Genomic DNA, 14,919 nt, shown 5'->3' on the forward strand with positions numbered 1-14,919 from the left:
GCCGCCGCGCCGCCGGGTTCAGGGGCGGCCGGCCGCTGCACTGGCTCGGTAGCGCGCTCCGCTGCACTGTGGGCGCCGCCCGTGTGGGACCGCCGCCGGCCTTGGACGGGTCACAGCGCGGCCGGCGGACGGCGCGGTTCCAAGTTCCGCCGGCGGTTCCCAGCTCCACCCTCACCCGGCCCCAGCTCGGACCGACCCGCTCCACCCTAACCGGCCCAGCTCGGACCGACCCGCTCCACCCTAACCGGCCCAGCTCGGACCGACCCGCTCCACCCTAACCGGCCCAGCTCGGACCGACCCGCTCCACCCTAACCGGCCCAGCTCGGACCGACCCGCTCCACCCTAACCGGCCCAGCTCGGACCGACCCGCTCCACCCTAACCGGCCCAGCTCGGCGCTAAGCCGACCTTAGCCCGGAACTAACCTGCCCCATCTTAGAGAACCCGGTCACAGCTCGGACTTGTCCGTCCGTCGTCGGTCTGTTGAGTGCCCCTCAAAGTGTCCCCACTTCACGGTACGGAGTGCCCCCCCCCCTTCGGTGTGTCCCGCCCCCGGGTGGGGGTGGGCCGCGGTCCCCAGCGCGAATGTCGGCGCCCAGCCACACGCTGTCGTCTCATCACGAAGGCCGCCAACCTGCTCGCTCGGATACTATCAGCACCAGAGTTACGGCCGGCGCGGCGTCGGGCGCAAGCTTTTTGTCGGGTCGCGTGGACGGCTTTACGGCGGCAGGGGAGGGATGGCGGTCTCCCGTTTCGTCCGGGGCGGGGGAGGTGGTCCCCGCTCTCCGTGCGGCCCCCTCGAGCCGGTTCCACCCAACCCCTCCTCATCGGTGATCACGGCCTCACCTGCAGATCGCTCTTCCATTTGCAGCGCGATTTAACCGCAGGAGAAATGATGCAGCAGCGTTTGCGAACAGAGGCAGCTCTCACGCTACTTGGGTGATCAATGGCCTTGCATGCGGGCAAGGCGTGCGCGTTTAAACTCCGACGAAGGCGCTGATGATGTTTGAGCGAGAAGCTACGGCTGACTGTCGTCCGGCGGCGATTGGCCAAATTGGACGGCGACATTTGCGACTGCGGACATTACCAGCCGCTGATTTGAGGCAAAGTTGGCTGCGCGGCTCATCTCTTTCAGCCGCCCCTGCCTTTGTTCGTGTCGTCCAACTTGTCTCCGTCGTCGGTGACATTTGACAGATTACAAATTGACTAGTTATGATTCTCTAAGTAGCCAGAGTGCTTCGTTTAAAATGCACAACTTCTGAAGGATGAAATAACACGGTCGACATAATCGTATCATTAGAGTGTCACACGTGGGCAATTTGTTATCTTTAAAATGTCAATCTCATTAGCATATAGAGTAGGCTGAGGGCGCGCGGCCGCCGAGAGGCGAAGGGCCCGCCGCGAGAGCTCCGGCCGCGCCGCGTCACGGGCTGTCGGCGGTGACTCCGACGCGTGTTCCCGGCCAGAGGTCGGTGCCGTGTCGGCCGAGCTCGCTGCCCGGGCGGCGGGTCTCGTCCCATCAGCCCGGCCCCGGGGCGCCGGCGGCCGTCCCCGGCGCAGCCGTTGACCCTGCTGGTGGCCCGGGTCGGCCGGCCGACAAAAACACGGGGCTCCCGCGGCCGGCGCAGTGTTTGCGCGCCGCGGCCGCCTGTTTGCCCCTCTGCCGGCCGGCAAACGGCCTCCAGACGCGCTCGTTACGGCGGACTGGCTCTCGGTGCCGGCCCGGACGGACACCGGACAGGGAGCCGGCGTCAGGTGCCGGGACGCAAGGACGGACGGATACGGCACCGAATCAGGTGCCCAGCCAGAGACGGACGGTAGTCACTAGTGATGTCAATTACGGAAAATCGTGATACCGATACCAAACAAATATAGTACCAACAGGAACCGTGGGAAAATACCGAAACCGAACCGATTTGGTAATATCAGGGAAATGCCAAAATTTTTACCAAATTCACAGCCTCTTTTACATAGCAAGGATTCACAATATCAACAAAATACCAAATGTGTTAGCCTCGAAATACCAAATACCAAGTTGGTATCGGTTTGGTATCGGTATCCCAAAAAGTTGGCATCCGATTGACATCTCTAGTAGTGACCCACTGGTGTCGGATCAGGGACGGACGGCAGGCAAGCCGGTGTCAAATGCTCGGATCCACCCGGCTGGCAGTGGTGCCGGCGGCAGCCGAGGGATCAGCATTCAGCACTCAGCATTCAGCACCCGCCGACTGGCGTGCTTCCCGCAGGCAGTGCTGGCTGCCTCCAGCAGGCCGCCGAACCCCCGCTCGGCGGGCCGCTGGACCGGTGCCGGACAGCCTCGGCAGGCCGCCGGGCTACCTCGTAATGGGTGCCCTCTCGGGCCCGTGATATCACTTGTTTACCCGTCGCGAGTGGCCGATGGACGCCCAGCGTAAACAGGCGCGGCCGGGGGCACACGGGCCTCACCGCCGCGCCGGCGCGGGAGGCAGCACGCCACTTTTAGTCCCGAGCCGGTGTGTCCGGACGTTCCTCCGTCATATTGGGCGACGGTAGGTGGCAGACTGACGAATTATTTGACGGCGTATGTTAACCTTCATTACTGGCCGGCTTATACTGTAAGAAGCGTGTGCGGGTTCTCATTACAACTTGTTGAGGAAGGGGAGTGGCGTCATTACTTGATTGGTTCGGTCTGGATACCTGGAGATTGCGTATGGTCGGCACAGCGCTGTTCACTGCACATCAGGTCACAGACGTACCTCCGGGTCATTACCCTTCCCCTGAGTCGGCGACCGTGCCGCGGGACCCCTCCCCTGACCATCCTGCGCTCCTCCCTGTCCCCTTGCGGTGTCACGCCGGCGGCTGCAGGCACACCGCCGTCTTTATTTAAACCGGGCGTTTTTGTCGGTGTCGGCTTTCCTGCTGCCATTAGCGCTAATCCTTCCGTTAGTGTCGCTGCCGTCTGTGGGAAATGCCGCGGCTCTGACTGACGGTCGCCGTGTACCGCACGCCGCGGAGGTGCCAAGGGACGCCCTGCACCCACGCCGCGGAGGTGCTAAGCTGAGCGGGCGCCGGCGTCCCCGAAACTGAGGCCCCAGTGTGTCCATGATGCCGCGTTTATCGCCGGAGCCGGCGCGTTAGTGTGTGGATGATGGCACGCTGAGACCGGCTCGCCTGTCGTCGGTCCCCGGACGCCGAGCGGCGCGCTTCTAATTGCACCTTTATTTAGCTCTAACGGCTGCCGGCGAGGGACGGTCGGCCACGGCCGGCTCCGTTACCCGCGCACCTCCGAGGCCGGGCCGCCATTAAATCATTACGGAGCCAGCCTGCCCGGTCCGGCTACCCGCCGCACGCACCTGGCTAACAGCCCGGCTAATTGCCGTAATTGATTACTTGTCGCCTTTATGGTGCGCGCACTGCGGATGGACAGAGTGGGATCGCGCCAGGCCGGTTCATTCCAATCCGGCCGTGGGAGCGATGGTGTAGTTCAGCGCACGTCCCGGTGTGTGTCTGTGCGGGTGATTGTGGTGCACAGTGGACATTGGGCAGTGACGGTGTCTGCCGACACGGGACCCGGGTCGGGTCGCGGGCCGCGTCCTGCCGCACTCCGTGCGACTGACCCGGCGACGGCTCGGCGCCTCTGTTCTCGCCCGTCTGCCGGTGGCTGGCGGTCGGCTGCGGCCCGACCGGCGGCGCTGGCGGTGCGCTCCGATAGCAGACGACCCCGCCGGCACCGTCTCCGCCCGGTCTAGCAGCTGACATCAGCGGCGCTCTGCGGCCTCCCGAGCCGCCGGACACCTGAGAGGGTGACCCCAGGTCAGGGCTGGTGGGCGCCGCTCGTCCCTCGACAGTCAGCCGTTCGGCCAGACTGGCGTTATTGATACCGTCCGCCGCCAGACTCTGTCCCCGGCCAGCTGCCGCCGGCGTGCTCCAAATGTAGGTACTGAAGCCACGGCGGAGCGGAACCCGTCCTTCGCGAGGCTGCCGATGGAAGTCCTGGCCAACACCGCCCTCATTGACCTTGGGGGGCACGGATTCTGCGAGAGAACAGAATGGGAAATTAATTGGAAATCTGGTGCCATGAGGCGATGCCTACTACCAGTCGATTCAGTTTTTAGGGAAAATTTGCATCCGGTTTAGGACAAAGCTGGCTGACTTGTCAACAATGCGATCGCCGCGTTTCTACGAATCAAGTAGCACACTCGCTGATGATTCGTTTGATAATTGCCATTGTGTCTGTGTGTTGACGACGTAAAGGTTGGCACATTGTCTGTATTTGGACATATTCCTGACAACCATGTGTCTATTTTTCATCACCAGTCCACTGTTTGCTTCAGTCGCGTCTTCCACCTGAAGCCGACCTCTTGTTCACATACGTGTCCTATTTGCTTGGCTCGCTTGTGGAAATGCTCTGTAGGGGAGAGTGGGGCAAAGCGGCCACCCGGGGCAAAGCGGCCATCCATCGTTTTAGCCCTCCACAGCTGGCGTCAGTTCCAATTTATGATTTCCAATTATACTTCTCTTTGCGGTCGTTCGAATGAGCCAGACCGGGGTTTCAGGCCAAACGCCATTGTTCTGTGAAACACGGAAAAGCATTTCTTGCCAGGTTACCAATTATGTTTACAATTTTTAAATGTTATTTTATTCCATAACCGTTTGGAATTTTTATAAGCGTTTTTGTCCATGCATTGCGTGGTTATCGTACATGCCTTCTACCAATTTTAATGCTTTTTACCCCACTAATAGCTGAGCTGGAATATTTTTGTCTCGGACGGTATGCGCGGGGCAAAGCGGCCGGGGCAAAGTGGCCAGCCCCCAATTGGCCATAAGTTGTTTCCATCTGGATAAAAACATTATTTATATTCAAATGTGTCGTCATGCATTCATCTTGGCCACTTTTCGGTTACATGAGTTACCAAATTATGCAATTAAATTGTAGATGCAGATGGCCCCCGGCCACTGCTCGCGCCACCATCACCCGCATCTGCTCCCTGCCACCCCTCGGTCACCTGGCCACCTCAGAGACTTGGCCGTGGACAGATCTGTATTGGACCGCTCTGGATCCCGTCTTCGATCATTTGATTGTTACTGCAAACACATCCACACAATACGAGCTCGAGTCAAATACCAGTTGGCACGATGCAAAATGGGTCACAACACAGCTCGGGGTCCAAGAACTCTGTTTAACATTCTACAAGTAAGTAAATAAATCAAGCAATACACAGCAGACGTTGAGGTATCGAAATTCAAAGCAAAGATAGACAATGAGCATCTTTAGTGATAACATACCGGCTTATCCAGTCTCTGGCGCGCTGCCAAACGACCACGGCGACCGAACTCACGAGGCCACCAGGGCAGCCTCCACAAACAAGCTCCACAGCTTGTCCTCCCCGAATCGGGGGCAACCGAGCCACTGTCCCGGAGAATCGAACATATCAGCTCATATAAACCGGTTTTCACATTAAAGTTATACAACAAAACGAATATTCATCACATAAATTCAATTGAGAAGTTACAATACTAGATTCAGCAGTTACAAACCTCTAGAACCTCACTCACCGGTACCAAAATCCGGAGCACCCGCAACACATCCGCCTCCAATCATGGCGGGGAACGAAAAGACCGCCTTCCGCGCAGTCGGACTCGACATCAGAACCGGTCACGTGACTGCCAGCGCGGCATTCGAAATTCCGGAAAAACACAATATCCGCTTACAACCAGCACAATCGGTGCCCTACGAGATAGTACAAATATTCCAATGATATTTCAAAAGCAATTAATTAACAACGCCATCTAATTAATGAAAACACGCGCACTATATCCCTACGCACAAGCGTTCAGCGGCCCGCCGCTCCAACGCGCACTTCGGCTCCTAGAGCCGCCGGTTTTATCGGGAAACGAGCACGAAGGATATGTGAAACGGGTCGGAAGACGGACAAGCTGCAGGAAAGGATAGGATAGGACGGGCGCCATCTACACTCCCCCCTTCGAATGACTGAGGCATTCGAAGCACAGGAGCGCCCGTCAAGCTGACAACCTCTACAAACCTGACGATCCGTCCACGAAAAAAAAAAAAAATATTTATATATATATATATCTACCACCACACAACACTGAACCGATGAGCGTCCCGCTCACACTCTACCTATCCTACCTTACCGAGCCTTCCATGGGTACATACTTCAGGAACTGCGGACTGCTGCTGGTGAATTTAGTCATATTGAACGCTCCCGTGGCGCACAGCGCCTTCAGATCCCGTGCCAGATGCACAGCATCCTCAACGGAGTCCACAGCACACAGTGCGTCATCCACATATGTGTTGCGAATCAGAGCATCAGCGGCCTCCGGATAGCTCGATCTACCCTCCTCAGCGCACCGGCCCAGTGCGAAACTGGCGACACTCCCACTCGACACAGCTCCAAACACATGAGACCTCATTCGCCAGAGTTGCACATCTCCGTCCGGATCGTTGTCACGGAACCACAGGAACCTCAACATGCTCGTGTCCGACTCTGGTACATGCACCCTGTGGTACATGCTCTGAATGTCGCACGCAAAAGCGACCCGCCCCTCACGAAATCGACAGAGCACCCCCAGCAGGGAGTTCGTCAGAACAGGTCCCTTCCTCAGCAAGTCATTGAGACAGGTACCACCACTCTTAGCCGCGCAGTCAAATACCACGCGCAGCTTGCCCTTACCAGGCTCCCACACGCCATGGTGGGGGAGGTACCATACGGGACCTGTGACGTCATCGTCAGAGACTGGAACGGCGTACCCGTCATCGACCAGCGAGCTGATAACACGCCGGTACTGGTCAAAATACTCTGGGTCAGATCGGAACCGCCTCCGGAGTGAGTTCAACCGTCTGGCCGCCGTTCCGAAGCTGTCTGGCAGCTCTCCAAAATCGGTTTTGGGAAGGGGGATCTCAAAATGACCCTCCGAGTCCCGCCGGACGCCTGACTCGACGTCGGCTATCCACTCACGCTCCTCAAGGGAAAAACACTCACGGTCATCAGACAGGTCACCAAAGTCCCGCTCGTACATGGCTCGAAACTGACAGCCTTCCGAGCAGTGATCACGGACACTCTGGGTAATCCCATCATCAGAATCGGTCGCCCTCTCGACCCTCAGGAAGTTGACAGTCAGCCTGCCCCTCGAGACTGCTGTCCCAGGGACACGTCCGATCACATACCACCCCAACACGGTACGGATGGCACACAACCCCGCCTGGCCCTCAGGCGGAGCCCGGACCTCCCTGGCAAGAAGCAGTTCGGCACAGTTCGACCCAATCAGGATCCCCACAGGCGTGTCCACCTCTGTCAGCGCGACATCGGCGAGATGAGCGGCTGCCCTCAGCTCACTCCTCGGACACCTGTCCTCCTGAGTCACCGGCAGGGACGGAACGGTCATCAGAGGCGGCAGAGCATGGAAAGCTCCCCCTCTCGCATCGGCCACCTGCACGCCCGACGCGAGGCACGTCTGAATCCGCCTCTTCCCGCTCCCCACCGTCTCGAGCACAACACTCGTCTCCTCGGTCTGGAGTCCCAACAAGGAAACAAGTCCGTCAGTTAGGAAAGATCCCGAGGAGCCCTGGTCCAAAAATCCGTTAGTGACGACCACTTTGCCGTCTGGACCACGGAGGCGCACAGCCACGACCGGCAGCGCCGTCCGATCGACACCTTGGAGTCCAAGGCTCGCACTGATCACGGCTCCGCTGTGGGAACCCGACCCCTCACCGCCGGGAGGTGGCGCCACAAATCCACCACGAGGTGGCGCCACACCATCTCCGCGCGGCGGCACCACCGCCGCCTCGGGCCGCAACTCCCGGCCGCCGCCGGCACCACGCCGCGCCACCGGCGGCTGGGCGGAAACCGGAGGGGCAGCTGGAACACCACGAGCGTCACAGTCGGGGTCCCGGTGCATCACCGACGGGTGACGCCCACCGCAAGAGCGGCAAGTCAGCTGGCTCCTGCAAGAGCGGGCACGGTGACCCTCCCTGAGGCACCCGAAACAAAGCCCCGCTCGTAACACCGTCCGACGCCTCTCAGGCCAGGGCCTCTCAAACATCCGCTGGCACCTGTCCAGCTCATGGCGACCGTCACAAAAAGGACACAGCCCTGACCCCGCGCCCGGTCGTGTGACCCGAGCTGCGCTCACCTTAAACCCGGGAGAGGACCTGGACACAGCCTCACGGCGCGCGGGTTCGGCACTACGAGGACCGAACAGAGGATTCCGCTTTACACGGACCTCAGCGGACAGAAACCCGACCAGGTTCGACAGGCGCACGGTCGAGCCCTCCTGAAGGAGTCTATCTGCCTCTCTCATCCACCGATCCTGGAGGTACGAGGGCAGCTTCGACATGACAAGGCGCAAGTTCGTTGGATGATCAAATTCACTCAGTTCCACACTCTCCATCGCGTTCATGATCTCGGTCAAGAACAGAAGAAGCTGGTCCAGACTCTCAACATCGCCAGCGGCCACCTTAGGCCAGCCTCTCACCTGTTCGACATAGGAGTCGACCAGCCCCACACTGTTGCCGTAGCGAACCTCCAGGAGCCGCTTTGCCTCTGCAAAACCAGCCTCCCCCAGGTGGAGACACCCTCGCACGAGCTGGTTGGGCTTTCCCTTCGTATATTGATCGAGATAAAAAAGAAGCTCATCTGGGTCCTCAGTCTTTGTTTCAATACGGGCCTGGAACGATCTAGTAAATAAACGATAGTCTCTTATTTCGCCGCTGAACGGGCGGAGCTCTGCGGGGGGCAACAGGGACCGCTTGACCTGGGCACTGAGGGCCTCCCCCAGTGAGGGCTTACCCACCGGCTCGATCGGAACCTGCACCTGGGCCAACTCAGGCTCCACTAGGTGCCCTGCCTCTACCAACTCGCGTTCAAGTTTAAGCTGCTCCGACCTGGCCTGCAAAAGCGATTCGCGTGCCCTCACCGCCATCCGCTCCTGCTCTACGGCCTGTTCCTCCTTGAGGAGCTTAAGTTTCGCCAAAATAATCGATACATCTGTCGATGGCCCTCCAGTAGCTTCTCGGGGACTCACCTTATTCTCTGCCGGGTTTAACTGGTCCATCTCAGTCTCGAGGGCTGACCACAACCTATCCACTAAATCCTGCTTCTTACCGGTTACCTCCAGCCCACGGGTCTCTAATTCCCGTTGCAGCTCTGTCAGCTTCAACCTTCCCAACTCCTCCTTAGTAGGCGCCATTTCAGGGTGAGGGAATAGGAATCTGCACAGCGGGGATACCACAGACCTTCCACCCTCACTTATCTACTATCTAGACACTTAAAAACACTTCCCAGCACTGAGAGGATACCGCATTCCTCAGTAATCACTTAATCTAAACACCTTAACCTAGACACTTCCCAGCAATATAAAAACACACCACATAACACAATTTAAAACCAGCGCAGGACCACCACAGGATCACCCTTACCAGTCAACTCAGTCCAGCAGAAGCAGCAGGTAGCAGCAAACCTCAGACGGCCAGATCCTCCAGCTCCCAGCTCCGGCCGAACCAGGATGCCGGCACCAGGCAGCGAGGAGAGGCGGTCGCTGCTACTCAAGCAGATGCAGAGCTGAAGGTGCAGCTCCGCGAAAGATGTTTCCGCCAGAGGGGCACTCACCCGCTGGGAGCACCCTCTCAGCCCGTCCAGGGGCACACTACACTGCACGCACCAAGGGCGCGCACCACGCAGCGCCTCTCGCTGGCGCACACCACGCAGCGCCTCTCGCTGGCGCACACCACGCAGCGCCTCTCGCTGGCGCACACCACTCAGCGCCTCTCGCTGGCGCACACCACTCAGCGCCTCTCGCTGGCGCACACCACTCAGCGCCTCTCGCTGGCGCACACCACTCAGCGCCTCTCGCCGGCATACACCACGCAGCGCCTCTCGCCGGCGCACACCACTCTGCGCCAGCCAGCCGCACACCACTCCGCGCCAGCCAGCCACACACCACTCAGGCAGAATCCTGGAAGGCGCGGCGCGCAGCCGGTGCTGCAGCTCCAGAGGCAGATGAAGGCGCAGAGACTAAGCAGCAACTGTAGCTCCAGACGCAGCCGAAGGCGCAGAGAGGGAAGCCGCTACTGGGCTTCACCAGCAGATGAAGGCGCGGAGAAGGAAGCCGTAACTGTAGATGCAGATGGCCCCCGGCCACTGCTCGCGCCACCATCACCCGCATCTGCTCCCTGCCACCCCTCGGTCACCTGGCCACCTCAGAGACTTGGCCGTGGACAGATCTGTATTGGACCGCTCTGGATCCCGTCTTCGATCATTTGATTGTTACTGCAAACACATCCACACAATACGAGCTCGAGTCAAATACCAGTTGGCACGATGCAAAATGGGTCACAACACAGCTCGGGGTCCAAGAACTCTGTTTAACATTCTACAAGTAAGTAAATAAATCAAGCAATACACAGCAGACGTTGAGGTATCGAAATTCAAAGCAAAGATAGACAATGAGCATCTTTAGTGATAACATACCGGCTTATCCAGTCTCTGGCGCGCTGCCAAACGACCACGGCGACCGAACTCACGAGGCCACCAGGGCAGCCTCCACAAACAAGCTCCACAGCTTGTCCTCCCCGAATCGGGGGCAACCGAGCCACTGTCCCGGAGAATCGAACATATCAGCTCATATAAACCGGTTTTCACATTAAAGTTATACAACAAAACGAATATTCATCACATAAATTCAATTGAGAAGTTACAATACTAGATTCAGCAGTTACAAACCTCTAGAACCTCACTCACCGGTACCAAAATCCGGAGCACCCGCAACACATCCGCCTCCAATCATGGCGGGGAACGAAAAGACCGCCTTCCGCGCAGTCGGACTCGACATCAGAACCGGTCACGTGACTGCCAGCGCGGCATTCGAAATTCCGGAAAAACACAATATCCGCTTACAACCAGCACAATCGGTGCCCTACGAGATAGTACAAATATTCCAATGATATTTCAAAAGCAATTAATTAACAACGCCATCTAATTAATGAAAACACGCGCACTATATCCCTACGCACAAGCGTTCAGCGGCCCGCCGCTCCAACGCGCACTTCGGCTCCTAGAGCCGCCGGTTTTATCGGGAAACGAGCACGAAGGATATGTGAAACGGGTCGGAAGACGGACAAGCTGCAGGAAAGGATAGGATAGGACGGGCGCCATCTACATAAATGTTTTTCCAAGAAAATTCTTTCTTTGTTAAGCAATAGGTGGGAAGATAACAAAGTAAACATCCATCTTCCCTTAAACCTTGTCACCATCAAATACCCTAGTCGTGCATGAGGCAACTATTCTGTTTCTCATATCGGGACTTGAGAAGTCACCAGTGGCCGCTTTGCCTCAGGGATGGGGCAAAGTGGCCATTATGCTATAGGTTTAAAGTTTTGTCAATATCTCCCATATGTGAACGCCTTTGGAAATGAAACGCAGTTGGAATAAAAGAAAATTTAATAGGGATCACATTGGTATAGAAAGAATCTTTCCAAGTTTAAAAATCAAGCGTCGGCATCGTTAGAAACGTTAGGGTGGCCGCTTTGCCCCACTCTCCCCTACCTATAATGGTGACACCATAGGTTCATAGGTTTGCCCTTAACATCTCTGAGCTCACTGTTGATCATGTTCATTTTGTTGATGTTGTTGCTACGCATTCGCTAACCCATGCTACGCTCTGTGTGTTTGCAGTTCGGTACCGTTTCTGAATTTCGCCAAGATATCGTCGCCGTGGAACCCGACGGGGCCGGGCGGCCAGCCGCCGGCGCCCCCTGCCGGTACCGCCACCCCCACGGTGGCCGGTCACCCGCCGGTGCCGGCCGTCGGCGCCCCGGGCCTGACCGATACGCCGCCGGCCGCCCTCCTCAAAGACGAGCACCTCAAGATGACCGGCGACACGGGCAGCGTCACCTCCAACGAGGTCAGTACCCAACCAGGGGCTCCGCGGTGCTCCGGCCACCCGACGTACCGCTCGCGTTGCAGCCATGCTCCTGTTTGGCGCCGCGTGTTAGGTCGGCTGGCCGGTTCGGCCGCTCGGCGTTGGCTCGCCCTGGACCCGTGTCCAGCACTGCAGAGCTGCTGCGGCCGCTCTGTCGGTCCGATCCCGTCCCCCGGAGCTGTTCGTCTCGGCGTGTTACGTCAGGACGGGGCGCCGCTTCCCGGGACCCGGAGCGGGGCCGGCGGCGGAGCCGTGGGACGGCAGTGGGAGTCGCGGGACCCTGGGATAGCGTCCCGGAGTGTCCGCGGCAGCCGGAGCGAGTGTGCGGGACACGGACCGGACCGGACCGGGGCTGAGAGCCGGGGACAGCAGGACGCGGTGTGACGCGCCGGTTCAATGTGCGTGACCTGCGGCCGGCTGTGTTTGTCCCAATGCCCGTAATGAGAATGTCACGTCAGATTGGTACACACCAGGAAATGTCGGCCGCCGGCCGCTGCCGAGGCCGACCACCGTATCAGCTACATTTAAAAGTCAGTCGGCTGATGCAGGGAGGATTAATGTTGCCTGGGGTCGCAATAGTTATTTCATTTCAGGCCGGTGCACTTCAACACATGCTTTTTCGGCTCACGAAATGTCTTTTACTTCGTGACATGTTAGATTGGGCTCTGTGCTCGAGACGTTTCGATGTTCGCCCTCGATATCCGGGAAACTGACTCGAAAGACACGCGGATGGCTATAACTTTAGTCATGCTGAGTATGCTAGGCATTCAGGCTCTCGTCCGATCGGAATGCCCGGCTATTCGGCAGCCCCGGTCGCCATATAGATGTGAAGAAATGATTACTGGTGCCAGCCGAGTGCCGCGGCGCCTCAGCAGGATCGGTGCTCAGTGGGGGCCAGAGACGAGGGGGATGCACGCTTCCACCATGTTCAGAGGCAGTGGCGGACAGGGTCCGACCGTGACCGTGTACTGCGACGGTCCGCTCGGGGTATACCTATACTGCGACAGTCCGCCCGGGGTATATACTGCGACAATCCGCCCGGGGTATATACCTACTGCGACAATCCGCCCGGGGTATATGGTGCGACAATCCGCCCGGGGTATATGGTGCGACAGTCCGCCCGGGGTATATACTGCGACGGTCCGCCCGGGGTATACTCGTATACTGCGACAATCGGCCCGGGGTATATACTGCGACAATCCGCCAGGGGTATATACTGCGACGGTCCGCCAGGGGTATATACTGCAACAGTCCGCCCGGGATATATACTGCGACAATCGGCCCGGGATATATGGTGCGACACTTTGCCAGGGTATATACTGCGACAGTCCGCCAGGGTGTATACTGCGACTACGACTACTATACTGCAACGGTTCGCCCGGAATATAGACTGCGGCAGTCCGCCCGGGGTATATAGGTACTGCGATAGTCCGCCCGGGGTATACTCGTATGCTGCGAAAGTCTGCCAGGGCATATACCTACCTACCTACCTCGGCGCATGGGTGTTGGCAGTGAATTGCGGGCAAAGACACTGTCCTGGGACGGTCGGTCTCGAGCCACCCCAGTCGCCGGCCGAGGGCCACTGCTGCGGAGCCCGCCAGGACACCAGCGCGCGGCGATTCTGGTAAGTCGCCGCTCCGGCCTGGGCCGCGGCGGTGACGGCTGCGTCAGGTTTGATTCGCGCGCCGACCGCCAACAGATCAATGACGCTGCGCCATGCGGGAATAATGAAGGCCAACAATTAAATTCTCATGGATTCGGAGTAGGTGAAAACAAAACGGCGCCATGCATGAAATATGAGGGCCATTATGAAATCGATCGATGATTTAGGACAGAAGAGAAGAAGCATGGTTTATCGACTCGCGCTGATTACACATTGTGAGCGGAGCGGGCGGGGCGGCGCGCGGGGAGCTCGGAGCCCAGCACGGACCGCCAGGTTGTCAGCAGGGCAGTGAGAGCGTCTTCACCGGGCTGGTACGGTGACCCGCCTCTGACACTCATTGACCAGTACCGGATGGGTGTCTGGCTCCCTGGCCGGTACCGGGTGTCTGGTCTGCTGTCTAGAGGAGTAAACACCCGTCCAGGATGCGCCCCGCATCTGGACGGTAAATCTGGCGGCCCCGCTTTGGGCGGCCAATTAGTGGCGGCGACCCCGACGCCGAGTTGGCGGCCAGCGACGACGCTCCCCAAAGGGCGTATTAAGTTTCGTCAACATGTAAATTTGTTCGCAGAAGACGGCGCATTAAGCCCTTTTTGTGTGGGGATAGATAAGAATGGAGATCGCAAAAGTTAAGCACGCCACATGTCATGTCCTGGCAGCATTAATCCGTACCCCGGTGACAGTGTGTAATTTTGTTATTTTTCTTCCGACTTTGTTACCTTTCACTGCGAGTGTCCTCGCCGCTGAACGCAGACACACGGGCGGGTGGTGTTTGTACGTGCTGCCCAGTGCACACCGCACGTCGTGTGCCGACGAGCCGGGCCGAGGCCGGTGCCGCCGGCGGCCCGACCCCCGGTCATCAGAGCCTGGTTAGCCGCCGAGAGACGGCGGTTTGGCACGGACCAGACCAGTGTTTACACACGAGGACCGAGACAGGTCTGGCGATCCCAACAGGCGAACATACAGCCGCCGAGCGGGGCTCAGCTCTGTTTAGGCCGGTTTACTCTACTTTACCGTGGGCCGTACTTTTTCACTGTACCGTACCTGTTTATTGCCCCACCTAACTTGTGCTCCCTCCCCTCCCCATGCTCAGGATGACTACATGGACGACAAGAACTCGGACCCGAACGACGCCGAAGGCGTATGGAGTCCAGACATCGAGCAGTCGTTCCACGAGGCGCTGTCCATCTACCCTCCGTGCGGCCGGCGGAAAATCATCCTCAGCGACGAGGGCAAGATGTACGGTGAGTTTGGGACGGGGGCCGGGGCGGCATGGACCGGCCGCCGTCAGCTCGGGGAGCCTGCGGTCGGCTGGAGTAGGGTATTGGGTCCGTGTAGCCAC

The 14,919-nt window shown here is 58.6% G+C and overlaps 3 protein-coding genes across 11 annotated transcripts in view; 1 reads left to right on the forward strand and 2 right to left on the reverse strand.

The window, feature by feature from the left end:
- Positions 1-14,919, forward strand: part of LOC122386648 (transcriptional enhancer factor TEF-1-like) — a 72,852-nt gene that overhangs the window by 45,155 nt on the left and 12,778 nt on the right. For all 6 annotated transcript variants that reach the window (XM_043376059.1, XM_043376067.1, XM_043376049.1 and 3 more), the window contains 2 exons: positions 11,671-11,899; positions 14,671-14,821. In XM_043376059.1, coding sequence (XP_043231994.1) covers positions 11,864-11,899; positions 14,671-14,821 — 187 coding nt within the window. In that variant the 5' untranslated portion in view covers positions 11,671-11,863. The remainder of the gene's footprint in view (positions 1-11,670; positions 11,900-14,670; positions 14,822-14,919) is intronic.
- Positions 3,178-14,919, reverse strand: part of LOC122386673 (ribonuclease H1-like) — a 65,796-nt gene continuing 54,054 nt past the window's right edge. The window contains exon 4 of the mRNA XM_043376099.1: positions 3,178-3,772. The gene's annotated coding sequence lies outside the window, so the exon portion shown is untranslated. The remainder of the gene's footprint in view (positions 3,773-14,919) is intronic.
- Positions 5,008-9,410, reverse strand: LOC122386630. Of its 4 annotated transcripts, XM_043376017.1 has the most exons (3): positions 5,534-9,410; positions 5,264-5,387; positions 5,008-5,062 (listed from the first exon to the last, which is right to left on the reverse strand). In XM_043376017.1, exon 1 carries the CDS (start codon positions 9,185-9,187, stop codon positions 6,125-6,127), a length of 3,063 nt encoding a protein of 1,020 aa, XP_043231952.1. In that variant the 5' UTR covers positions 9,188-9,410; the 3' UTR covers positions 5,008-5,062; positions 5,264-5,387; positions 5,534-6,124. The 4 variants fall into 4 exon arrangements, with proteins under 4 accessions (XP_043231952.1, XP_043231960.1, XP_043231934.1 ...); XM_043376025.1 differs by lacking the exon at positions 5,264-5,387; XM_043375999.1 differs by having other exon boundaries at positions 5,008-5,387.

Source organism: Amphibalanus amphitrite, unplaced genomic scaffold, assembly GCF_019059575.1.
Source record: "Amphibalanus amphitrite isolate SeventyFive unplaced genomic scaffold, NRLGWU_Aamphi_draft 000016F_arrow, whole genome shotgun sequence".
NCBI lineage: Eukaryota > Metazoa > Arthropoda > Thecostraca > Balanomorpha > Balanidae > Amphibalanus > Amphibalanus amphitrite.